At 38.7% G+C, this 26,628-nt stretch overlaps 1 protein-coding gene across 1 annotated transcript in view; it reads left to right on the top strand.

Annotated features, from left to right (window-relative positions):
* The window catches only part of LOC137641399 (signal transducer and activator of transcription A-like), a 27,493-nt gene extending 1,247 nt beyond the window's left edge, over nt 1-26,246 (top strand). Inside the window, exon 2 of the mRNA XM_068373921.1 lies at nt 24,777-26,246. Within this exon, the coding sequence (XP_068230022.1) occupies nt 24,812-26,119 (1,308 nt within the window). The 5' untranslated portion in view covers nt 24,777-24,811 and the 3' untranslated portion in view covers nt 26,120-26,246. The remainder of the gene's footprint in view (nt 1-24,776) is intronic.
* Nucleotides 26,247-26,628: the final 382 nt, after the last annotated feature.

Here is a 26,628-nt window from a genome sequence, read left to right as displayed (position 1 = left end):
GGTTACGGCATGTTTGGGTGAGAGTAGTGCTTCTCGGTAGCCCAGTTCATATCCAGTGAGAGTAAATGAGTAATGCTTCTCGTGCATTGGCTGTGCAATTCTAATATATTATTTTATCTTTAGCATGTAAGAACAGCTTCCTGCAGTTGTTTTTTATTAATTTTCATAACTCACCTGTACACAAACCGAACATTCCGGCATATTCCTTGCACCTATGATGACACTTAAGTGTTGCCCTTGGCAATCGGTTAAGTAGGTAGTGTTGGAAGTGAGACTTTCGTTATAAGAAGCATTTTTGTAATCGGTAGATAGCCTAGTCCCATATTCGAATACCATGTCTTTACACTCTTGGGTTAATTATTTTACATGAATACACAATGCATGGGTAAATATATGATACTTTAATTTATAGCCAAATACATGACCCATATATTTTTCCCACTCGCTATCTTGTGTTTTATGCATTTATGACCATGAGTTTTTGGACACCCTTATGTTAAGACAATTTTGGGGGATCCCAGTGGGGAACCAGGGTTCTTTTGGGTGGGGAAATTTAATAAATAAGTGATTTGCAGCAATAATAATGGTCAGAAATGCAAAATAAGCACAAGATAACGAGTTGGAAAAATAGGCCTATATGGTTCATGTAAGTGACTGAAAAAAAAAAAAAACTGATTATTTAACACTTTTGAGGTTTGTCAGAGGGTACAGAACATAACAAACCCACCTAACCTAACCTAGTAGTTCCCAGGTCACAACCCCCTAGCCCGGGGGAACAAACCCCCCTAGATCCTCCTCCCCAGGTCACAAGCTAAAAGTAAATCACAAATAAATCCTTACCATATGATAAAGTGAATCACAAATAAATCCTCACATTATGAAAAAGTAAATCACAAATAATTCCTTACCTTATGATTGACACCATCTTTTTTTCCCTTTTTTTTTTATTTTTTTTTTTTTTATAATCTTTACAGAAGTTTTGCCGTAGAAAATGTGCTGGCCTTCCCTAAAAAATTAAGTCAGAATCGGACCCTTGAGGCATTATTTACCTTTACACACTACAGGGAGCATTTCCACCATAATCAGTTTCTGACGTAAACGAATTTACACAATTTCGAAGTAGATTGATGTACTTCCGTCAAGTTCCCTCTTGGAGATATCTTTGTTATTATTATTATTATTATTGCTATTATTATTACTAGCCAAGCTACAACCCTAGTCGGAAAAGCAACATGTTATAAGCCCAAGGGCTCCAACAGGGAAAAAAGAGCCCAGTGAGGAAAGGAAATACACAAATGATGATAACAAATTAACATTAAATCATTCTAAAAGCAGTAACAACATCAAAACAGATATGTCATATATAAACTACTAAAAACGTCTAAACAGATATGTCATATATAAACTACTAACAACGTCTAAATAGATATGTCATATATAAAAACTCATGTCAGCCTGGTCAACATTAAAACATTTGCTGCAACTTGGAACTTTTGAAGTTCTACTGATTCAACTACCCAATTAGGGTTGAAGTTCTACTGATTCAACTACCCGATTAGGGTTGAAGTTCTACTGATTCAACTACCCGATTAGGGTTGAAGTTCTACTGATTCAACTACCCGATTAGGGTTGAAGTTCTACTGATTCAACTACCCGATTAGGGTTGAAGTTCTACTGATTCAACTACCCGATTAGGAAGATCATTCCACAACTTGGTCACAGTTGGAATAAAACGTGATGGTGGTTAAGTTGAAACTGAAGGGAAAATGGAAAAAAATGGTTGTTGTAGAACAACATCCAGAAACTTATGAAGAAATACTTGTAAGCTGTTAATTGGTTTAAAAAACCACCTGACAGATACATCATTGTAAATGCACAGAAACCAAGCATGCGTCAGCTCCTATTAAACATATAGAGAAAAGTACCAAACTAGCTAGCACTCGCCCATTTCTTATAGCGAACTCCAGTTTCGCTAGTAATTAAAGTATCATATATTTACCAATGCATGCTATTTGGACCTTAGTTACCTCACAACTTTTGAGCAATGTTTTCTTGGGCCTGTCATACAGGTAAATTTTGCAGCACCAACAAAGTTTGTTTGTCACATACGTTAAGTATATATTTAGAGAATCATATGATGTAATCCGCATTAATTGTCAAATCGACGGTATCCTAGCACATACAGTAGTAGAAAAAAAGTCCTGGATGTCTTAAAAGCCTTAATATCATCAGTCGTTCTGATGTAAAGTCAGATGTTTTTATGCAATCCTTGGGTCACATATTTGAAAAAATACAGAACCCAAAGTCGAGGTTCATCTTGTCTCCAGTTATTTGAAATCATCCATAACTATTCTCTAAAGATTTTTTGGCTGCACGATGTTTAGAAATTTCCTTGATAACCTGATGAGGTATTGCACATATCTTATAATTTATTCTAGCTTAGATAGGCAGTCAGTTAAGTTCAGTCAGTACAGGGGTAATCCTTTCTCGGGGTGGCACACCTTTTTAAGTAATTTTCCAGTTCCTCTTGATAGAAAGCCAAGGGAAGTTTATCAAGAGAAAGCATTTTTCATACAGTATTTCATTATGTTTATCCTTTATTGTCTTTTTCAATAACATCATTGCCATCCTAATGACCACTTTTTTGACAATAGGGGTCCCAGTTTGGCTAGTTTGAAGGTTTGGGTTCTCTCCGCTGAATGGGGCCCCTCTTCTTTTTTGCTTGCAATTAAGCATTCTGGACAAACGGTACATGGTTTAGTGTTATATTGGTATTATTTTTTTACCTTCAGATGAGTAACAACAGCCATGTAGGTTATTGAACGGAGAGTGTTATAAATACAGTATAATATATTTTCTTTAAAATACAGTAAAGGAAATTATAGTTGGTCATTTCAGTAACGGAACAACATTGATGAAAGTCGAATAACCATCAGTAATAAGGATATTATTGAATATTTCAATTCGAATGAAAAGCTTTTGAACAATGACTAACCATTTTGCCCATTTGAAGGTTAACAGTTCCTCTGCCTAATGGGGGCAATCTTCTTCAAACAGCTCCTCTTCTGTATAGCTTATACTGTTTCTTATGTAATGTACGGCTTTCGTTGTTGAGGTTCCGGTTCGTGGAATTGTGTTTCTGTATTTATGGTTGCAATGTGCTCTTTGAAGATAATGGTTATGTATCCATGGTCATGGCAATTAATTGTGATATGCCTTTATTATTGCATAGGCTACTTAATATTATATATACTTTATATAATATCTGAATAGTGTCCCATCTCTCATTTTGTTCAACAGGGTCATAAGTGGTCTTGCAAAAGTTAATAACTCGTGCTTGAATAAAAAATAGGAATATCATGACTTGCAGTTACAACACCAGAAAAGATAGTTTTTCTTATTCATGCTTTTCATTAGTACAGGTTCTTTGCATAGTCCCGTCAGCCACAAACCACCAAAATTTTAGCCTTTTACATAAACTATGTTCCTCTTTCCTTTATATAATCTTTTTACGATGCCTCCTTTACATTTAGTTTATTGTGTAACTGTGTGGTATTGGTAGTGGAAGTTGTTATAAATGAGGAACTCAGGCTCTGATATTTTTCATATCACATTTTTACTCTATTGGTGTGAATTAAGTTACATTGCTAACATCTACTTTGATGTCTTGCCTTTTAATAGCGACATATCTGTGCTTTTGGTGCCATTGAGTTTTTTCAGATATGTTGCCCTTATTTCTTTTACTTTTCAAATTGCATACAGTTTAGTATTTCCTTTAAGCTCTGAGCAACTATCCCATTGCTTTTAGTCAAGAATCCCCTTTATGTCTGTTGTGGATGAGAGGAATTTATAGTTGTGCTTAGGAGCCATTTTTTCAACATGTTTACTTTTATCGTACTGTATGTTCAATCTATCACATCAGTACATTAGTAATTTTGGTTTAGACATCATTTAAAGCACTCCCATTGGCATCATATTTTCTAAACATTGTGAATGTACTGTGTGTAATCACTTTTAAATTATTGGAGGATATAACTTGAAATTTAAAGACAGTCTGCAAGTAGCATTGTTAATTCCTTGCTGGGCTTCCATTCTAGTAGGATTTTTCCTTCTGTCGTATCATTTGTAAGGTCCTTACTGATTCTGTATATCTGTAAGTGTGCCCTACTTTGAAGTTTTTACTTTTAAGAGCTGCACCTGTCCTTTGTTCGGGTGTATGGATAAAATATTGTATTGTACAGTACTATTGATTTGGTAGTTACCCAATAACTCAGAATGCCCGGCTTGCAATGGCAGTTTATTGGTTTTGAATAATAAGCCTTGTGACTTTTGTCTCCTCGGATAAACTCCAACAGTATTTTGACCAAGATTTCCCTGTATACCAGAAGTCTTAACCATGATGTTTGAAAAGGTTTCAGGAATCGTAAACTATTTTAATGTACTGTACAACATGATACTGTGTATGAATTTTACATCCTTTTTCATGTAGGCTGACAAGGATAGGATGTAATACAGCATCTAACCCTTGCTTTATTGTTCAATATTACCCGTTTTTTTTATAGTTTTTCAAGTATTGTAATATTTCATTTTCTCTTTTTCAAACCAGCATTTATAAGACATTTCTTCAGGCACAAATACAAACCCTAGTTCTTTACACATGATAGAATATCAGCTGTAGTATACGACAGTTAAACTTTTATAATGAGGTGTTACTGGTCGCAAGCAGAAAAGCCCTGTTCCCCTGCTTTCTCAGTGAGCATTCAGTGGTCATTGAGGACGGACGTGCTTCCACTGGCTGGAGGGTTTGGCTTATTAACTCATTTTGCCTTTTCGTTCCAGTGTTAGTGATTGTTTGTGCCACCTTCATGGTTGCTTAGAAGGATTCCCAACTGTTGTGCCCTACCTGCAGAGAACATTCCTGCAGGCAGGAATCTCCTTGTGATGAGTGTCAGGAGTGGTCACCCTTTCAGTGGCTTTTTTATGACAGGAGGAGGAAGAAGAGATCCAAAAGGGATTCCTACTTAGGGGTCATCCTTGTGAAGTGGAAGAAATTCCAACCTCTTCCTCTGACCCCAGTATGCTTCCCTCTAACCCTTCCCTCCGAAAGCTGGATGGAGAATAGTGGTGACCTTTTACTTTAGGTCAAGTCTCAAGCCTGGAAGACCTTCCCATTCCCCATAGAGGGAGGAAGCCTCATCATATTGTTTACAGGTTGATGATGTCCTGTGAGTTTTATAGGCCTCCTTGTGACTGCAAGTTGTTGTTGACAGTGCTTGCATTGAAGGAATTGCAGAAGAGTGTTTCTGTTCTGGCGCTGTACATGTTTGGCTGATCTCCATCGAGAGTAGTGAAGGGAGAGTCTCTCCTCCTTGGGCTTCTCCCTTTGAAACCATCCGCCATCACATCAGCCTTTGTTTCACCTGTAGAGGCTAGCTGAAGAGACATACTTTTTGTTAGCTTGTCTCCTGCATGCACTACTGAAGAGACATACTTTTTGTTAGCTTGTCTCCTGCATGCACTACAGTATTTCAGCATGCTTCGTGTAATGCCTTTTGTGTTGGTGAGTAACTTGTCTGTCAGCATGCACACATACACACACACACCTGAGCTCGCATGTGGATAAACTAATCTTGATCCATTTGAACCATCCTCTCTTGAGCCTGTGGTAGTAGCACCAGTGCATGCATCCCACCACGTGCCTCATCACCTAACATGTCACACAGATGTAGCTCATTGCCCAGACTCCCCCTATGGCTCTCTTCTGGGATGGAGGTTAATCAAGAACCCTCTTTCAGAAGAGACTTCAAGCTTGTGAGATCTAGAGTGCATGCCCTCAAGCTCATTATTATGAATTGAACTTGAATGTCCACTTAATAGACTTCCCTCCAGACAGGCATCTGGAAATGACAGACAACTGTTACTGCCCATTACATGTGGGAATCAGCTCATAGGTCCTAGACACATTTTTTGTTAGGACTTGTAGCGATTATACTGCAGTTGGTACTGTATAGCTGCGTCAGCTTCTCTCATATGACCCATGTCCTTGAATTCATCAGTTCTAGATACCCACAGTAGTTTTTTATGTTGACAACTACTGGTTGAAGAGTTCACAGTAGGGAACGTTTCCAGTCTCCTTCAGAACGGAACAGATTTTGTTCAGATCTTCAGTCTCCTGACACTTCAGAGGATATGAGATTACCATTTAACCCTTGCTCACCTTTCTCTAAGGGCTCACATCTCAAAGAAAGGGATCGTCGTTCCATTCTATAGAACAAGGCTCTTTGCATCCCAGAAAAAGATTCTCTGGCTTCCCAGGAAATTCAAGACTCAGGATGCAGACCTGATCCTGGAACTTTAGAGGATCATGAAACATATTTATTTCTCGACCTCTCCCTACACTGGCTAGGTGGGTGTTGGAGAGAGAAATCACTGAGGAAAGCAAGTCAGAGCCCACGTTTTTGAAGATGTTGGCCTGCATGCACTGGGTGAATGGTCTTTGGGAAGCCCCTTGCCGTCTTCCTAAGGGACGGAAAATGGCTATTGACAGACTATGCTGTGCACCTATGGCCACCATGCCGCATCTATAACTTTTGTGGTCAGGAAGCCTTAGACAAGGTCAACGCGTAGGTCTCTGTGAGGAATGATCCTCTAAAGGCAGGGGAGATCCTCCAGTTTTTTCTCGGCAAATGAAGTATATCCTCACCCAGGAGGCTTTTCTCTCACCCTTATTCTCAACCCTTCAGTTTTCTCTTTGACTCCAGGTGTCACAGTGGAGCGTCTGTCATCACAGCATGTCATCTTTACAGTGAATGTGGTGATAAACATGGAAAACACGGTGATGATCACTCTTCAGTCTTCTTCATGGATCAACCACTGGTCTGTTATGGTAGTGTTTTTGGCCGACAGTGAGGAATTGACACACTGATTGGAGAAAGTCATTCAAGAACATCATCTTAACAGGGCCTAAAGTGGTCCAATTTTTTTTACCAATCAGTCCACCCATCAGTGGGGAACTGGATTTTGAAGAGACGGGAAGCCGTGGCCTCCAGATCTTGAATCTGCAATGCATCAGTAAATGGTCCTCTGTTCCCGACAGAGGAAGTAGAGGCAATACTGTAGCTGAGAATTTGGGAAGGCAAGTTGGGACTTAATTATGCACAGTCCTCCTCCACTTTTAATCGCTCGAGATCATCATCTCTCTTTCGACAGGCACAGAAGCCTATCCCTAGGAAGGGCCCTCGTTCCACCCCTTCTGACTCGAGGCACGAAGCAGATCAGCAGCAGCCCTTTTAGAGCTGGAAGGGTCAAGGGTGCAATCAACGTGAGAGAGGAAAGTGAGGCCAGCGTGTCCAATATAGATGGCAATCCCTCTACTAGGCCACCTTTGGGAGAAATCCTGCAATCCTGATGGATGAGGTGGGGGTATCACAGGGCAGAATAGTGGACTGTAGACATTCTTCAGTCCAGGTACCGTCTTTCATTCATCAACCCTCAGATTCGACTACCAGCAGTGTCATCATCCTACCTTCAGGGCTAGGCAAAGTTCAGGCCATACTGGTAAAGGACACTCTCCAAGAGGTTGACAACATCTCCCCAGGCTTCTTCAGTCAACTTTCCTGTAAAGAATGCGTCTGGAGGCTGGAGACCAGTCATAGACCTCTCATTCCTGAACGAGTTTGTTCTACAAACCTCGTTCAAGATGGAGACTCCAAGTCAGGCAGGCGATCAGGCCGTTAGACTTCATGATGACGATCAATTTAAAGGTTACAAACTTCCAAGTTCTAATCCATCCCGACTAAGAAAGTACCTCCGATATGTCATAACAAGTGTACCAATTTAAGGTTTTTTTGCATTGGCCTCTCAGCAGCTCTGCAAATTTCTCCAGAGATTTTACTCAAGTATCTGCATGGGCATACACTAATGGCATTTGTCTTCTGCGTTACCTGGACTATTGGTTAATCTTTGAGGACATTCTTCTTCTTCACCGAGACAAGTTTCTTTCGTTCTGTCACGATCTGGGGATCGTGGTGTATCGAAAGAAGTCGATCCTAGTGGCCAAACAAAGACCAATTTATCTGGGAATGGATGTTGACATAGACTGGTATGCTTTCAAGAGGTGGCTCTCCCTTTCCTTCAACAACCCCATCTGCCACCACAGCATTGACAGAAGTTGCTGGGACACTCAGCCTCCCTAGAACATCTTTTTCTGAACCGTTGTCTCCACCTGTGGTTCCATTTATGGGATCTGAAGAGACAGTGGTCACAAAGCAGCTACCTTCCTCGATCGTTAGTTTCAATAAGGGAATATTCCAGACACGATCTGGAATGGTGGCTTGATGAGATGAATCTTTGTAAGGGCTCATCTCTGGTATTTCCTCTACTAGAACTTAGTTTGTTCATGGACACGTCAAAGAAAGGTTGGAGAGCTCTCCCCCTACAACAGCTAGCATCTGAAAATGAACCAGTCAGGAATGTCGATGCCATATCAACATGTAGTAGCTTCGAGCAGCTTTCCTCGCTGTCCAACACACTTTTCCTCTTTTGAGTAGTCATTCGGTGTTGATGAGCGCCACCACCTCCATGGTGGCACATATAAACAAACAATGTAATACTTTTTTCTGCAGCTTTGCCAACTAGCAGTGGAAATCCACAAGTGGCCATCATTCTACTTGATCACTCTGACAGCCTGCTTTATTCCAGGCAAAAAGACCATCGTTTTGTCAGATTGGTCTTGCTACCTCGCTAAATCAGAATATTCCAAAATACTGCACACCAGCGCCAGACCCAGAAGCATCACTCGAGGAGGCCATCCAGCACCCCTGGGACAATATTGGCGTCCATGCTTTTCCGTCGCTCTGCCTGATAAGGAGTGTCTTGAACCGAGTCCTTCTACCTTCAACCTCATTATGACTTGTAGCCCTGAAATGTCCCCAAGTACGGTAGATTGGTACCTGGACTTTCTGCTTCCCCTTCTTCTAATAGAGACTCCTAGAGAATTGCCTCCTCTTCCCGCCCTGTTGTGCCAACCAAGACGCCCAGATATTCCACAGCTAAGTGAAATCTCATCGGCTTCATGCATAAAGGTTATCCAACATTTCTCGGAGTTATGATTTTTTGCATGCAGTTTTACGAAAGATGTCTGGATACCACTGGAAATCTTCAACTTACGTGTACCAAGCTAAGTGGGCTATATTCTGTGGTTGGTGTCATGGAAGGGGTGTTTCTCCTCTCGGTACGTCTATTCCATTGTTAGCTGGATTTTTACTATTCCTCCAAGGAAAAGAGCTCTGCTTAGTATCAGCATTAAAAGATTTTCTCTTTCTTGTGCCAGGTCTTTATGATGAAAGAAGTTGATATTTCCGCTTTGGCAGAACTAACTATGCTCATACGGGATTTTGAGCTGTGCCGTCCTCCGATGACCCTGGGATGTCACTAAAGTCTTGCAGACCCTTGAGAGGGCACCTTATGAACTGTTGAAGCTTGCCTCAGACAGGAACCTTAACCTCAAAAGGGTTTTCTTGCATGCCTTAGCCTCCATCAAATGGGTTAGCGAATTTCATTGTCTCTCCTTCAGTGTAACTCATACCAAGTGTTAGAGACAGGTCTCGTTTTCCTTTGTCCCTGAGTTTATATTAAAACTCAGAATCTGTTGGTTTCCGATTCCAGGTTTTCTTCATTTCAGTTCGTGCGAGGACGCTATGGCGTTACCTTAAACTTGTGTGTGCAACTCTATCTTACTGTAGCACCTCCTCGTCTGCACAAGGGTAGTCAAGAAGGTGACCAATAACACCATTTCCTCTTAGCCAAGAGAAGTTATTAACCATACCCATTAACCACCCTTACCTTTTGCCCCAGGGAGAGCTCATGATGTCAGAGGAGTCAGCACGACCCTGGCATTCCGTAAGAATTTCTCTGTGATGCAGATACTCCAGGCAGACATGTGGAAATGACAGACAACTTTTACTGCCCATTACATGTGGGAATCAACCCACAGATCCTTAGACAGTTTTTTGCTAGGACCTGTAGAGACTGTACTGCAGGTGGTATAGCTGCGTCGGCTCCTCACATGACCACTGGCAATCAATGATAGAGGTTATAGAAGTGTCATTCCCCACACTCCTTATGAGGGGAAGTGTGTTGTAATCATTAAAACCCATTGATATATGCCTCATTATTACAAAACAGATTTTCTCTATTGCACGGGCCATGGACCTGGTGTTATTGCCAAACCACCGGTACAAAGAACCTTTACTCTACTCCACTTTATTTGGGTACAAGTTTGTGATAGCTCGGGATAAGTACCCAGTCAGTTGGAATAGGAGCTTCCTCCCACCTAAGGATGAGTTTGTATTTGTGCCAGAACAAATGACAAATACTGTATGCAGATAATTTGTATTTGCAATGGTTAGTGCTCAGTTAGCAAGCAGTGGGATGGTCACCTGTTTACAGCTCGTTATAAAAGGTTAATTAGCATATATTCCAGCTTCGTCGATATTCTATCATATGTAAAGAACTCTGGTTTGTATAGTTAGGCAAAATACAAAGTGGCTATTTTTGTCAATATCCTTAGAATCAATAGCATTCAGTGATTTTTTACAGACTAGTGTCACGCTACTGTACTTATTTTTTCGTGGTGTTTTGTTCAATGAGTATGCATTTAAGAACAGTATTCCATTGCTTCACCATCAAGATAGAAACGACAGGCGAGATCTAACAGAGGCCCTATGCGTTAATAGGCGTAGGAGGAGATGATGATGATGATTCCATTGCTGTACTTTATTCATAATCATTCTGGTCCATTAGTGTTGTCATCATTTTTAACTACATCTTTAAGGTTCATTTAAAAGCAGTCGGCACTTATAACAATATCGTAAAGGTATTTTGATTACGATAATTTTAATTGAAGGATTTCATTAGATTCTTTTTCATGTTATAATCATCACATATTTGTACCCTTGCACTGGTGCAAACCACCTAGGCTACATGGAAGGTCTGGTAATAATTTTTATTTAGTCACTTACCAACTCAGTGAAAGTAAATGTTGAGGTGAACTTGATACGAGGTGTTTGATTAAACTTTTGTTTAATGTGTATCTAATAGTTGCCATTCAGTCTCAGGTTTTCTACATGCATGTTTTGCTCTGCAATTATTTAGTGTTCTTATTTTACTTACGTACTATCTGTCTTTGAACTGTTTTCATCCAGCATTTGGATATTTTTAATTACTTTAAAGCATTTTAGGATGTTGATAAATTTCTTTGTACTGTTGGGTAACATAGCCTACATTTGCTGCTTTACAGATTCTATCCTGATATTCCAGCCCCATCATTTAGAGAAAGGTGGAAGATTTTGAATTATCTTAGTTTAATTGTTCTTTCTCTGATTTTTCTAAATGGGTACTTTATAATGAGGGAGATTCTGTATAAATATAACGGAGAGAATTTAGGAGAATTATGATTATAAGTCCAGAATTTACAGATCATCTTCAAGCAAACATTTGAATTGAGATATTGGGTGGTGTCAGGGTTTGCATGGACCCATGATTATAAACTTCTTGAGAAAACATCTGTCCTTCTGATGTTACTAGCTGCAAGGGAATTATTTTTAACCACTTATCAGCTGATTTGTAAGCTGACAGGGGAACATATCAAATAGAATAGTTGCCCCTTTACAAAAGCTCTTTTAAATAGAACTGGGTATTCAAAAATTTTAAGATTTTCAAGTATCATGAATTATGCTAGATATCATGTGAGTCAGTAACCAATTCTAACCAGTATAGATATTGGAAAGTATTTTTTTATAATGAAGACTTGGAAGCATGGACAAGCTCGTGTTTTTTCTCTCTCTCTCTCTCTCTCTCTCTCTCTCTATGGTGCTACTACAGAAAGGTCCTCAACTTGTTAACACTCAGAGATACAGACACAAATCCAATGGAAAATAACAAAGATAACATAAAGAAATAATGTAGTCAAACAATATTATATCAATTAATACAGTAAGCTAAACGACATTTTATATAACCTGATATCTATTTCATATGAAATCTGATTATTTGTTGACTTCTGTAGCTGGGAAATCATAGGCATGGGATTCAGGTTAGGCATAGGCCTACCCTAGGCAAAAATTTACCAAAATTTGAATTACGAATAACTTCTAGGAACCAATTGAATTTGTAAGTTGAGGAGCAAGTGTTTTGTTGGTTTGAGTTGTGGCATAAATTTGCTCAAAAAACAATATATGATAGTGACCTATCCATAGCTTCATGGTCCTCTCTCTCTCTCTCTCTCTCTCTCTCTCTCTCTTCAATGCTCTGTATTTCAACATAATCTTGGAAAGATATGAGCTCTCTCTCTCTCTCTCTCTCTCTCTCTCTCTCTCTGGTTTCATTAATGTTATGCATTTCAATATTTACAGGAGATCTATGAGTTCTCTCTCTCTCTCTCTCTCTCTCTCTCTCTCAGTTGGATTGGCCTGTCCTTAGTTTAAAACTTGGTCATATCTCCAGAAAATTGCTTTCAAGTTGCTTATGATTCCTGGTGTAGTTGAGGATACAATAAACTATTGTTTCAGGTAATTCTTTTAATTTGTAGCTCTGAGGAAAGGTTCCTGTACTGTTTGGATACACTTATCACTTGGTATTTTCATGTAATATACTGTAGTTTGCTTCGTTTTTTATTAATCTAAAAGCATTATTTCTCTCCATATATTTTTTAAGGTGACTGGGTTTTCTTTTCTTCTAAATGATTAGAAGTATAGTACCCTTATGCAGTTTTAGTCAAAATGGGCTATAAGTCAGTTTTCGCCAGTTCTTGACCTGCGTGCACTTCGTCATATTTATTTTTCTTGTATGTCGGATTTTTGACATGAAAAGTATTAGTGGTGATGATAATCATTGTGGTTTATTGTTATTATTACTGTCATTATTATTATAATTGCAAGCAAAGCTACAACCCTAGTTGGAAAAGCAGGATGCTATAGGCCTAATGGCTCCAACAAGGGAAAATAGCCTAGTGAGGAAAGGAAATAAGTAAAACTATTAGTTAAAATTTTCTTAACTGTTACGCAAGTGGCACATTACATTCTGTTGCAAAGTCTGCACTATTTCACAATTATGGTTCACGTCAGGTCACAAACATTCTAGGTTCTGTTAATATAGACTAGCTCTTCAAGTTTACTCAATAATGATGCTTCCACATGAAGAAATTAACATATCAGGGGAATTTTTGTTAGATTTCTTTGAGAAAGCCACTTGCAAGAACTGGGTAACGTCCTAGCATCAAGAGTAGTATCATCTGCATAACCTATTGTACTCATATTTCCAAGACCAGTGACACATTACTAGTAAAGGCTTTTGAGAAGAATATCCCAAAATACTGCTATTTAATAAGTCACACGTAAACCATTTGTCAAATGGAATCATGACAAGATTCCTAAAGGAAGATCAGGGAAGTTTTTACACGATTTTTTTTATTAGCCCTTGATTCTTCAGTTCCACTGCTGGCCAGAAGCGTAACCATTACATTCGTTATGGCTTCTTTCTTTCTACGAGTGTAATTTATATGGTTTCGTTGAAGAATTGAAGAATTCTTCGGTGAATGGGGCCTATACTGTTCAGTTTGAAGCACTATGTCATCTTTTATTAACGATTTCTTTCTTACTTTTAACAGACTTTCGTTTACTCCGACGTATTTTTTACCTCCTTTTTAGTGTGTTTGTGAACAGCATCCTGACCACAATTTTAATCGTAGAGTAATGAAACTTTCAGGGATTAACTTATGTAAGAAGCTGGAAATGATTAGATTTTGGAAGGTCAAGGTCATAGGTCAAGCAAAAGGCCGAGAATAAGCTGCCTCGGAGGAGGTCTGCGCTCTTCTGAGTGCCTCTATTTTTTTTAATTGAGTTTAATTCGTCTATAATTACCTTTTAATAACATTCTATTTGGTTGCAGCTTGTTAGGATATTTAATTGTCACTGGGTTATGTTGGAGGATATATACGTATCCTCGCTTTGAATAACAAAAGTATGCCATGGATTACTTTTAATGTGATTTCCAGTAAAATAAAAGGCAAATAGAAACAACTTCACATCCCTTAATCTATTGGTAGTACGAATAGTCAGCAAATCCTATGGCTAATGGCCAGGTTGGAAAATCCGGACATTTATGTAGAGGGCGATTTAATTTAGATTATATGGTGGACTTAATTTCATTTCACAAATCAACAGTTAAAATTTTGCTTTATAAACTGTAAAAAAAATTTGGAACACGTTTCCCCAGGCATTTACTGTTTTAAAAACGGAGATATTGACGGTCAAGGTCACGATCAAACAAAATGTCCAATTCATGTAATCACGGAGACTTGAAACTTGGTTCATATTTTAGTGCACGAAAATCCACGCCATTTAATACATGTTAAGGTCAAGGTCCAGCAAAACTCGGGAAATAAGCTATAGCGGCGGAGGTCTGCGCTCTACTGAGTGCCACTCTAGTTAACCATATTTGACCCTGTCGAAGTTATTTTGTGGGCTTGTTTGAGAAAAATACCAATAATCACTTCAAAACAATCTACTGTTTTATAGTCCATTTCTTTTAGCGATGCATATTTGCACCGACTCGCGGCGGTGCCCTTTTAGCTCGGAAAGTTTCGTGATAGCTGATTGGTTGGAATTATCTTGTCCAACCAATCAGCGATCCGGAAACTTTTCCGAGCTAAAGGGCACTGCTGCGAGTCGGTGCAAATCTGCATCGCTAAAAGAAATGGACTATAGTTGTGGTTTTGGATTCGGCAGAAGTCACTAGATCTAACTAATTAATTGTTTTCCTTTTGAACTCAAGCGCGCTTTTGCAACCCGGCGGAATTAATGAGGTATAAAGGCTCCTCATGCCCGGCTTTGCATGTTTTGAGATTTAGCACTCAATTAGCTGGAGAATGGGCGATAAATGTCTCCTTCGATGCTTTTGTCGGACTCTTGAGGAAGATTTAGTGTAGCTCATCTTCTTTCCCATTGCGAGTTTCTTGCGAGGTTGTTCAAATGTTCGTTTGAACTACGAGAAATTTCCTTCTCCTATTCACCATGCCATGGGATTTTGTTCAATGTTCGTTTGAACTACGAAAAATTTCCTTCTCCTATTCACCCTGCCATGGGATTTTGTTCAACGTTCGTTTGCGCAACGAATTTTTCCCTCTCCCCTTCACCATATCGTGGGATTTGCTTGCTTTATTACCCCCGCCAACGATGTCAGGAGGTTATTTTTTCGCCCCCGTTTGTACGTTTGTTTGTGAACAAATCCCTGGACTCCCTGGACACCATAACCTTCCAACTTCGTTGGCGGAGATGATAAGAGTAGTCGATTATCACCAAAATCTAAAGCAACTGATACTCGATGTCATTAAACAATTTTTTCTCGACAAAATAAGGACAGCAGGTATTTTATATTAATCTTGGCATCTGATTTTTTTTCTATTATTATTAGGACATTTTCTAAACCAGACATTGTCTGCCGTCGTAGTAAAATTCTTACGAGTACCTTTGCTATATTTTTTTCCCTCAATTTTTGATATATTGAACGTTGCTCTATATTCTATACTCATTTTTTTAATGAGACGCATAGTCAGTGGACTATCAGGGGTGCCCTTTTAGCTCGCAAAAATTTTCTACCAGCTGATTGGTTGGAGAAAATCATTTTAACCAATCAGCTTGAAGGAAACTTTTCCGAGCTAAATGGGCACCTCAGAGAGTTAGTGCAAAGGCGCCTCATTAAAATAAATTTAGTATAAAGATCTTGCAGAGACGTATTAAAGTATGATCATTCTTTGGTATTTCCTGTTAGTTTTTTTTTTTTTTTAGTTTTTTTTTTTATTAAGTGGACCTGTTATCTTGGTGCCAGTTCTCCATTCATCAGTTTTGATCCATCTTCTCTAAACTTGTTTTCATTCACAAGTGGAAGTCTGTTCATGATTCAGGTTTTCGGGACCTTTACGGTCTTCATCCCTCTCCTCTTTCGGGATTAAACTCAATTCATTACCTCTGCCAGCGAAGTTGAAAGGAGGATATGTTTTCGCCCCTGTTTGTCTGTTTGTGAACAACTTCCTGGCCACAATTTTACTCGGAGAGTAATGAAACTTTCAGGAATATATTATTATCTTGAGATGTAGAAGTGATTCAGTTATGAAGCTCCTAGGTCAAGGTCAAGGTCGAGCAAAAGGTCCACTGAATTAACCCTAACTTTAACCCCAAAGTTCGCTCACGGTTGTCACATTAACTTCAAATACGCCTACGGTCTTAATTGATTCTGGGTATGGCAAGCTGGTTTCGAGAAATAAGCTGCCGGACGGAGGTCTGCACTCTCTGAGTGCTTTTCTTGTTGCCTTCTATTATTGTTGTCATTGCTTCTTCTCGGCTTGGTTGGACCAGGATTAATGGAGTACTCTATTATTCTTGGGTTAGACAAGGGCATTCGGTTGCCCGTCCTATTGACCTCTTGTGTATTATCGTGGGATTTTCGAATGTATTCAACTTTGACCCTTTTTATTACCTTCGCCAACGAAGTTGGAAGGAGGTAATGTTTCACCCTCCTTTTTGTGTGTGTTTGGTTGTGTGAACAACTCCTGAGCCACAATTTTAATCGTGAAGTATTGCAACTTACAGGTATTATCTTAATGTAAAAAGCTGAAAATTATTAGATTTTGAAAGGTCAAAGGTCAAGCAAAATGTCCTATTCACGTAATCAGCCATAAGTTTGGACATCGTTGTCACAGAGACTTCAAATATGGTTCATATTTGAGTGTATGAAAACACACGCCAATTATTACATGTTAAAGTCAAAGGTCAAGAAATAAGCTACCGCGGTGGAGGTCTGCGTTCTACTGTGTGTCCCTCTAGTTACTGCTTCCTGAAGCACTACAGTATTCCCATGCCATATTAAAATCTTGTATTTTTTAAACATCCCACACCATTCAATTTTGATCGCTTAATGTTTATGTACTTTGTTTAGCCTTTGTCTAGGACTCTGTGCCCTACGTCGTAATTCCTGATTTTATATTTGCATCGACTCAGTAAATTACAATGCTTGTAATGTCTTTGCAGCTGGTGTTGTGTTCAGCCGAAGGTTAGAATATCAAGAAAATCTGGCGACTGAAATTTACTGCGATATTTTTTTAATAGCGAAACTAGAATATGTTGGGTAACTCTTTGAGTCTTGTAGTATTCAGATTAAGTGCAGAGTTTAGAATTACTTTTTAAGATTTGCTGTTTTGTTTATTATAGGTATAAAGGGTTTGCTGGTGTCTACTTTTTAAAGAATCTGCTCTGTTTATGACTTAATCACATCCGATGTTAGGTAATGCGCATCTTTCAAGATATCTTGAGGAGATATTGTGGATTTGAAAAAAATAAAAGTTTTGTTGATGTCTGTGGTCATAAGTGGCCATATATGAAACAAGTAAATGTTAAGTGGCAGATTTAGAGATATTGTGGAAGGTGGGATCCAGTGGTTTCTTGGTTCCGAGGCCGATAGGTCGGCTAGAAATTGTACTGTGTAATACTTATTTTTACGGGTTTATTTCTCGCCCTCCATCAGACACTAAAAGTCTGTTCAGGTGGGCCTTAATGTGTGAAAATAATTTCTTTCCAGTTAATATTTTTCTCTGTATCTTATCAGTTATTTCGCTAGCATTTGTATTCAGGCTTAATAGTTTTCAGGTCACTATCATAACACTTTCTAAAAAGATAAGTCTTCAGGTTTTTTTCTTGAAAGCTGTCACATTTTTGCTATTCTTGACATCAAGTGGAAGGTCGTTGATGAGTCTCAGTGTAAAGGGGGGGGGGGGGGGATACACAGAATTAAGCGGGGTTTACACTGTCGAACGGTTCAAAGAGGTGGAATCAACCACAAATGCATAAGGTTAGGCGAAAACAGACTTTCTTCGAACCGTTCGGCGAACGTGTTCGACAACCGAATGGGGTATTCGGTTGTCGAAGAACACCTTCGAACATCACCTCAAACACTTGTCAGTAGAACCGCTCGACCGTGTAAATCCTGCTTTACTTTTCCTACTGTGATCACGGTCCAGATACAACTCGTGTATGGACCGTGGCTGTGATACACTTGGGAAGGAATGAGTTATGGCCATGCACTGACAGCGTTTCTTTAGGTCTCTGCTGCACCCTGTTCTTTTGAGTTTTTACTTCATAGCATAACTCCAGGACAAGGCCCCCCCATTTGCGACTGCTAAATGATCTCCTTGACCCCAGCACGGGGCTTTTTCCAGATTCATCTCTCTCTCTCTCTCTCTCTCTCTCTCTCTCTCTCAATATGATATTCATTTTAAATTCTATTTAACCTTCGAAGAAAATCTTTGGTCTCCTGGACTCAAGGCGGATTTGTGTCCCAAATTCTCTCTCTCTCTCTCTCTCTCTCTCTCTCTCTCTCTCACACAATATGATATTCATTTTAAATCTGTATTTAACTTTTGAAGAAAATCTTTGGTCTCATGAACTCAAGGCAGATTTTTTGTCCTAAACTCTCTCTCTCTCTCTCTCTCTCTCTCTCTCTCTCTCTCTCTCTTTTTAGGGGACAGACAAATACACAACTTATTATCTAGCCAGACACCCGTAGTGTTCCCCCGATGTAATATAGTTTACTGGATTGAGTAATCCTTCTAAAAGTCATTAACCTTAGAGGTAAATTCAGTCACTGTCTGGGTCTGATTCATGGCAGACAAGCCTTTGATATCAGAGCTGGAGATATGAACTTTGAAGTATGAGATAATTCCACTAGGAACGTCCAATCACCAAGAAGAATAACGACTGAATCTCCATAACGAGCTGAAAGTCATTGAAGATAGTCAGGCAAATACCTTTCCAACTCGCTGTAATTAACTGCCTTATCACGATATGGTAATGCTATTCGTTTCCTGCTCTGGAAATGAAACGAGCTTCAGGTGGGAACGTTTCTGCGGGATACGTTTGCTGGGATTCAACGTTTGCTTTTTTGAGGTTTTGTTAGTGTTAACCTTTCGGGGGGGGGGGGGTTGAGAGATATGGTATATTATGTTGACGGAGTTTCCACGTAATTTACATAGATGTAGAATAGGGTTTAAAGTAATATTGTAAATATTTTTTTTTTCATTACATATAAGGATGTACCTATGTATAATTTCTCTCTCTCTCTCTCTCTCTCTCTCTCTCTCTCTCTCTAGTCAGTGATTTAAGGGATGATTGGGTAATTTTTTTCACGTTTTATTGAAATAGAAGCATTGATAAAGGGGCCGCGTATTATCGGACGATATTCATAAATGTATTTTAAAGGCATTTATTCTCTCTCTCTCTCTCTCTCTCTCTCTCTCTCTCTCTCTCTCTAGTCAGCGATTTAAGGGATGATTGGGTAATTTTTTTCACGTTTTATTGAAATAGAATCATAAATAAAGGGGCCGCGTATTGTCGGACGATATTCATAAATGTATTTTAAAGGCATTTATTATCTCTCTCTCTCTCTCTCTCTCTCTCTCTCTCTCTCTCTCTCTCCTCCCAAAAGAATTTCATATACACTTGTATGTACAGTATGTTATACTATGTAGTGTAGTACCGTCAGTGTTCCTCACGTAGTATACTTTGGCTAAAAAGTGGAATTAAAGGGGGGGGGGCGCTTAGCCCATAAATTCCACTTTTTAGCTGTACACCTGTTTCCCTTTTCTTTTCTTCTATCATGCGGCAAATATCTTAACTTTTATTCAAGAGTTGCACTTCGTTGCTGAATGGCATACACTTCCCCCCTAACGTTGGGTCATAATTCCTAGTTTTATTAAATCAATCTATATATATATATATATATATATATGTGTGTGTGTGTGTGTGTATATATTGATTGATTGATTTAATAAAACTAGTAATTATGGCCCGACACTAAGGGGGGAAGCGTATGCCATTCAGCAGCCAAGGGGTATATGTGTATATATATATATATATATATGTGTGTGTGTGTGTGTGTGTGTGTGTATAGATATTCATTCACACACACCTGTGTGGAACAACGACCCATTTCCCTTTTCCTGCTGGCTATTATCTGTCACTTCTTAATTAGTGTTGTTATATACAATGTCCCTGATTTGCCAAATATGGAGCGGCTGAGTAATTCTTTCTTTTTATATAGTTTTTGCCGAAGCAAATAAGTTTTATAATCCACTTCTCGAGAACCCAGTTCTGCATCTTTAATTCATAGAGATCATTTTCAGTACGTTTGCCCATGGCAGTGCTCTCGTGAGGTTACCAGGTTCATTAAAAAAGATAAATACAGTAGATAATAGAGATATCTGCATATGTAAATGATTATAAAGCCAGGGATTTAAATACTATTATGTATCGATATATGTAATGTTTGCATGTATATTACTCTTACGTTACTTAGTATTCCGTAATAAGTTGTGGCATATTAATATTATTAGTAGTAGTAGTATTATTACTTGCCAAGCTACAACCCTAGTTTTAAAAGCAGGATGCTATAAGCCCAAAGGGCTCCAACAGGGAAAATAGCCCAGTGAAGAAAGGAAGCAAGGAAAAATATTAATAAACTGTTTTGAGAAGAGTAACAACATTAAAATGATGATCTATATAAACTTAAAAAAACTAAAAAAAAAAACAAGAGGAAGAGAAATAAGATGGAATAGTGTGGCCGAATGTACCTTCAAGCAAACAAGTTGACTCACAGTGCCTATACTATAGCCTAAATACTATCCTCTAATCATGAGGCATTTGAATTCATACTATAATTGCTGAATCCTATAACACCAGCAGGTCAACACCCTTCATACTTTGACATTTCTGCAATCTTATACGCCCTCCTGCATACCCTTCCTACGAAGGGCTCTTCCTTTCCAGTAGTTATTTTAGGCTATTTATCCAACCTTACGTAGGCCTTCATCTTTTACCTCATAAACACCTGAATTCCAATAGTATTTCTTAAATTCTTTCCCTCTTTCACTTATGTTAATCCATCTTACATCATTTACTTGCTTTCTCATTTCTTGTCATATTATTTACTCTCACTTCATATATCGACTCCTGCTTAATCAATCTCAAAAGGTTAAACATTTTTAACATCAATTATTTTATACGGTATATAATATATATATATATATATATATGTATATATATATATATATGTATATATATATATGTATATATATATATATATATATGTATATATATATATATATGTATATATATATATATATATATGTATATATATATGTATATATATATATATATATATACATATATATACATATATATATATATATATATATACATATATATACATATATATATATATATATATATTATATAATAAAAGCTTATTTAAATAGCTAATTATAACTCAAAGAGCTATGGAAAGAATAATGATGAGGATAGCATTAAGAGATAGAAAAAGAGCAGCATGGATACGAGCGCTAATAAAGTAGAGAATCTTCTAATAACATGTAAGAAAAAGAAATTGACGTAGGCAGGGCATATAATGAGTGACTCTATATATGGACGCTATGCAAAAGAAGTAGGGAAAGGAAGAGAAGACAATAGATTGACGAGCTATGAAAATTTGCGGGAGTAGAAGGACATGCCTAAGGCCTTTGTCTTGCAGTGGACTAATTACGGCTTATGATTATGATATTTATATTTATCTATCTATCTATCTATATATATATATATATATATATATGTATAGTATTCTGTTGCTTTTCATTTCTGAAAGACCATAGTGGAAGCTGGCCTCCGGGTGTTGACTTCATTCGAAACTGAGCAGTTAAAAAATTACGACGTCTGTTATCAACAAAGTTATAACTGGATTTTGAAGCCTGATAAGTTACGACATATGTTATTTACGGTGTAACTACAGCTGCGTTTCTATTTTTGTTATGTAGGTTACATTTTGTTTTCCTCACAATATGAACTAGATCTTAAAAGAATTCTCTTAAATCTGATTTTTATTAAAGAAATTCCAATAATTCTTTGGTCTTAATCTTGCTGTCTTAGACGTCAGTCACTCATGCTAAGATATTTAAATCATATTTCCTGTTACTATATCCATAGTTTTCGTATTCCCAGGCCTTCCCTTATAGAATTTTGCTCCACTAAATTACTACTTTTAATTAATATCTGTTCAAGCCCGTGTTTTCAGTCTCCAAATTCATGCGTTGTGTTACGGGAGGATTCAATAGCTTGCTCTACAGTTTTAATTGGTAGCCGTGCATGTAAATAAAGGTAAAACACTTAAGGTGTTTATAAAATAATTGTTTTGATTGGATTATTAGGTCTCATCATAATAATGTTTCTTCGCATAAAAAGAACACGTTGTGAAATTTGATTTTAGGAAGTAAATATTAAGAGTGTGTTAATTGACTGGAATTGGCTTTGTATTTCTTGAAATTAAACGTTTCCTATGGAAGAAAGGGGGGATAGTAGTTCCCTTAGTACAGCTCACGTGGCACACTGTACACATTAATTAGTACTATTATCTTTGCATCGTCCCCTTGATTCTTAGCTATACCCTCACTGGAATTGGCTCTGTATTTCTTGAAATTAAACGTTCCCTATGGGAGAAAGAGTGATAGTAGTGCCCTTAGTACAGCTCACGCTGCACACTGTACACATTAATTAGTACTATTATCATTGCATCGTCCCCTTGATTCTTAGCTACACCCACTTTTTAGGTATTCCCATTTCTCTTCCATCTTGACTTCCAAGTTGTCTTTACTTCAAAATGCACTTGCAAGATATTCCCCTTAGTTGCAAATAGGCACCGAGTGATCTATCTGTGCCTTGTGCCGGGTCCTATGACCCAGGTATTAATAAATCAATAAAATGATCAATGTTGAACATTCTACAGAGTTTTTCTGTGCATTCAGCCTTGGTAGTTTAAACAAGCAATGAGTGTTAAAGTATAAAATAACAATTGTTACTGTATTTGTTATGTTTGATGAATGTTTACATTCATTTTAATTACTTTAGTTGGTGTCGTAGGTTGAGGTCACCATTCTGTGCAAGCTTGGGTCAACTATAGTCAATTTCTTTTAGCTAGGCAGATTTGTACCGACTCGCAGCGGTGCCCTTTTAGCTCGGAAATGTTTCCTGATCGCTGATTGGTTGGACGAGATAATTCTAACCAATCAGCGACCAGGAAACTTTTCCGAGCTAAAAGGGCACCGCTGCGAGTTGGTGCAAATCTGCCTCGATGAATGAAAATGGACTTTAGTTCATGCGTGATTGGACTTGTTCTACATGACTGTGGAAGATCTTTGCTTTTTCAATTGTCTTAAATTGTACTAAGAAGGGTTGTGGTGGCCTCTATGGTAACGTCACTGACTGGTGATCGCCAGGCGAGCGTTAGAGTCCCTCTCAACCTCGTTAGTTCATTTAGTGGCTGCAACCTTACCATTCTTGTGTGTTAAGGTTAATGGGTTTGGGGGAGCCTACATGTCTACCTGCTGAGTCATTAGCAGCAATTGCCTGAACCCCGTGATCCTAGCTTGGGTGGAGAGGGGGCCTTGGGCGCTGGTCATTTGTAATATGGTCAGTGTCTAGGGCATTTTCCTTTTCCTGCTTGAGAGAGCAATGTCGCTGTCCCTTGCCTCTACCATTCATGAGTTGCCTTTTTAATTAAGGGTTCACTTGTATTCTTTCCCTTAGAGATTTCAACGCTGTCGCAATAATCCCCACATTTTTTAAACGCTTAAGCACTAGGGAAAACTCATACATGCACAGTTGTATTATATGTAAGTGTCTGTCGGTGTTATTATCGTAATTTAATAGCGCATTTAATTACCCTTTTTTATATTATAAAACTTATGAAAACGAGGTTAAAAAACATTTGTTAATATTTATGCCTTCATCATTGGTTGATTTGATTAGTGTTAAAGTACCGTCAATCAAAATACTGTATGTGATTTTGTTAATTTGATTTTTATGAACCTTTAATGCCTCACAAAAAAAAAAATAGTTGTGCAAACAAGCAGTACATCCATATGACGATTGACTAACGTTTTGCTAAGTTCAGCAACGCTTTATCTGATCAGATCTTGGTTATCCACAAAGAAATATCACACGTCGTTGTTTTCTGAGCCAACGAATTTCAGGGAGACATGGTGTGGGTTTAAAAAAAAAAAAAAACACCAAGGGTAACACCTTTTGGTGTCGTCTTGGCTTAAGGGAAAAGAACATAGCTTGTAAAAATATGTTGTTCCGTAACCTAATACAAACCACCCTATTTACATGGGGTCGCTCGCCGACACGCTATCGCGCTACCCCACGTAAATAGCTAAGGTTTGTATGGTAGGAAAAATACAAATTATCTACGAAATTTGTCATTTTAAGATTGTTTCACCTAGTAAGTTGCTAGCCTACTCGCAGTACCCAGGAGGTGCTGTAACTTTTAAGCACACCAGAAAGAAAATACAGTAATTGATAACCTTGCAACATCAGCCCATATCTGGTGCAAAGAATAGAATTTTGAATGAACTAGGTCTGGTAATTGCATCCTATAGTTTATTTTAGTGTCTATTTAAATCTGTGGTTTCATATCTTAATTAAGAATATTTTTATCACTTTTATGGGAAGTTCATTGTGTTGATTTTACTTGTAATTCTCAGAAGATTTAATGGTTACATTATACTGTTTTGTCTCATGTTGCATATTTAAATGATAAATTCAAACATTTCAATGTATCTGGTGTTTACCCCAAGTGTTACTGTATACTGACATCCATTATCTCTTTCTATTTCCTTCCAGGCCAGTGATGGTGGTAATGGATTGGCTGCTGCAGCATGTCCCAGGCACCAATAGACAGTGCTGGTGGTGGATGTAAAGCCCAACCACCGCACAATGTGGTGGTCTACATGGCAGGTGAAGGCGGAGGCCAGAATGGGGGACCGGGTGGAGGCGGCGGTGGGGGCGTGCAGGGGGTGCCCCGCGCCCTGATCACGCCGAATCCGGTCAAGCCCACAAATCCGCACATGGCCAATGGCTTTCGTCTGTCGAACCCATTGCATCAGAAGCAACTCTACAATGGAGTGGACGGGGTTACCAACTGTTACCCTGCGAGTCAGGCTTTGCAATACCTACCAGGTGGCAATTACATTACCACTGTCACCGTACAGCAATCACAGCAGCAGCAAGTCCAACAACAACAACAGCAACAACAGCAGCAGCAGCAGCAGCAACAACAACAACAGCAAAGTGGAAGGCAGCAGAATGTGCAGCAGCTTCAACAACAACAATCACAACCACAACAGCAGAATCAAGCTGGTTTTATGCAAGTCAACAATATTGGCAAAAACAATGCCATGATGAATATGAGTAATCAAATGATGAATAACCAAGTGATGAGTAATAATAGTAATAGTAATAATAATACTAGTAATAATAATAGTAATAACAATAATAATAACAGTAACAATAATAGTAATGCATTGGTGGTTGCTCGTCCAAGAACTAGTTCGCGGTGTGATTCAGTGAGGTCGGAAACGGCCGAGTCTAGTTGTAGCAGTTTAAGCTCCGATAGTCAGAATGAACAGCAACAGCAGCACCACCAACAGCAACTTGAAAATCTACAGCAGCAGCAGCACCAACCGTACCAGCAGTACATGAACAATTATCCAAATTATATGGCATCTCAGCCAGCTGCAGCCAATAACATCAGTGGTATGCACCCGGGTGTGTACAATACTACCGGTAATCAAAACACCAGCATTGTACAAAGTTTCCAGCAAGTGAACGCTGTGCAGCATGTACAAATGCAAGGTGGCCAGCTGCAGATTATGCACCAGTACAATTACGTTCAGCAAGGACAGCAACAGCAGTCCTGCATGATGCAAACTCAAGGGCCATGTACAATGCAAGTTATGCAAGGACAGAACATGCCGGCACACAACATGAACATGCATGGACAAGCTAACATGAACGTCATGCCCAATATCAACATGAACTTACAGCAACAAGGGAACAACATGGCAGGGGGTCAGTACCACATGGGCCATGGTCCCAATGTTATGGCACAGCCTGCGACTGCTTGTCATGGCAATGCCCACGTAAATATGGGCCAGTATCCAGTCCAGCAGCCACAGCAGTTGTAGCTGGTGGAATGGGGGAACAGTCTCCCCAGCCTAATGTCATCCAGGGAACCAACAGTAGCAATGCTTGTGTGAAAATTAATCAGATGGGAACAAATTCGGCCTTGTTCCCAGCCAATGACATTTTGGTCGTTCCCTTTGGATGGAGAAGAATTATCAACGGTGGGCAAGTTGTCTATATAAGGTGAGTTTTCTCCATTTCTGTTATGTAATATATAGATTTTCTAAAAGTACGCAAAAGAGTAAGTTACCTTCAGGGTATTTTGTCAGTATCTGCCCCTTTTTTCTCAGATATTCATTCTATTGTTATCGATTAACCCTTACGTGCTAGGTGGTATGAATGCCTTGCATGCTAGGTGGCATGAATGCCTTGTGAGCTAGGTGGCATGAATGCCTGATGTGCTCGTTGGCATGAATGCCTTACGTGCTAGGTGGCATGAATGCCTTGCGTGCTAGGTGGCATGAATGCTCATCTACATCCTGAAGTGTAGAAGGCATTTCAGGTTAGTTCC

Source organism: Palaemon carinicauda, chromosome 5 (assembly GCF_036898095.1).
Source record: "Palaemon carinicauda isolate YSFRI2023 chromosome 5, ASM3689809v2, whole genome shotgun sequence".
In the NCBI taxonomy this organism is placed as follows: Eukaryota; Metazoa; Arthropoda; class Malacostraca; order Decapoda; family Palaemonidae; genus Palaemon; species Palaemon carinicauda.
The sequence above is the reverse complement of the archived record's forward strand: the minus strand, read 5'-3'. Positions and strand labels throughout refer to the sequence as shown.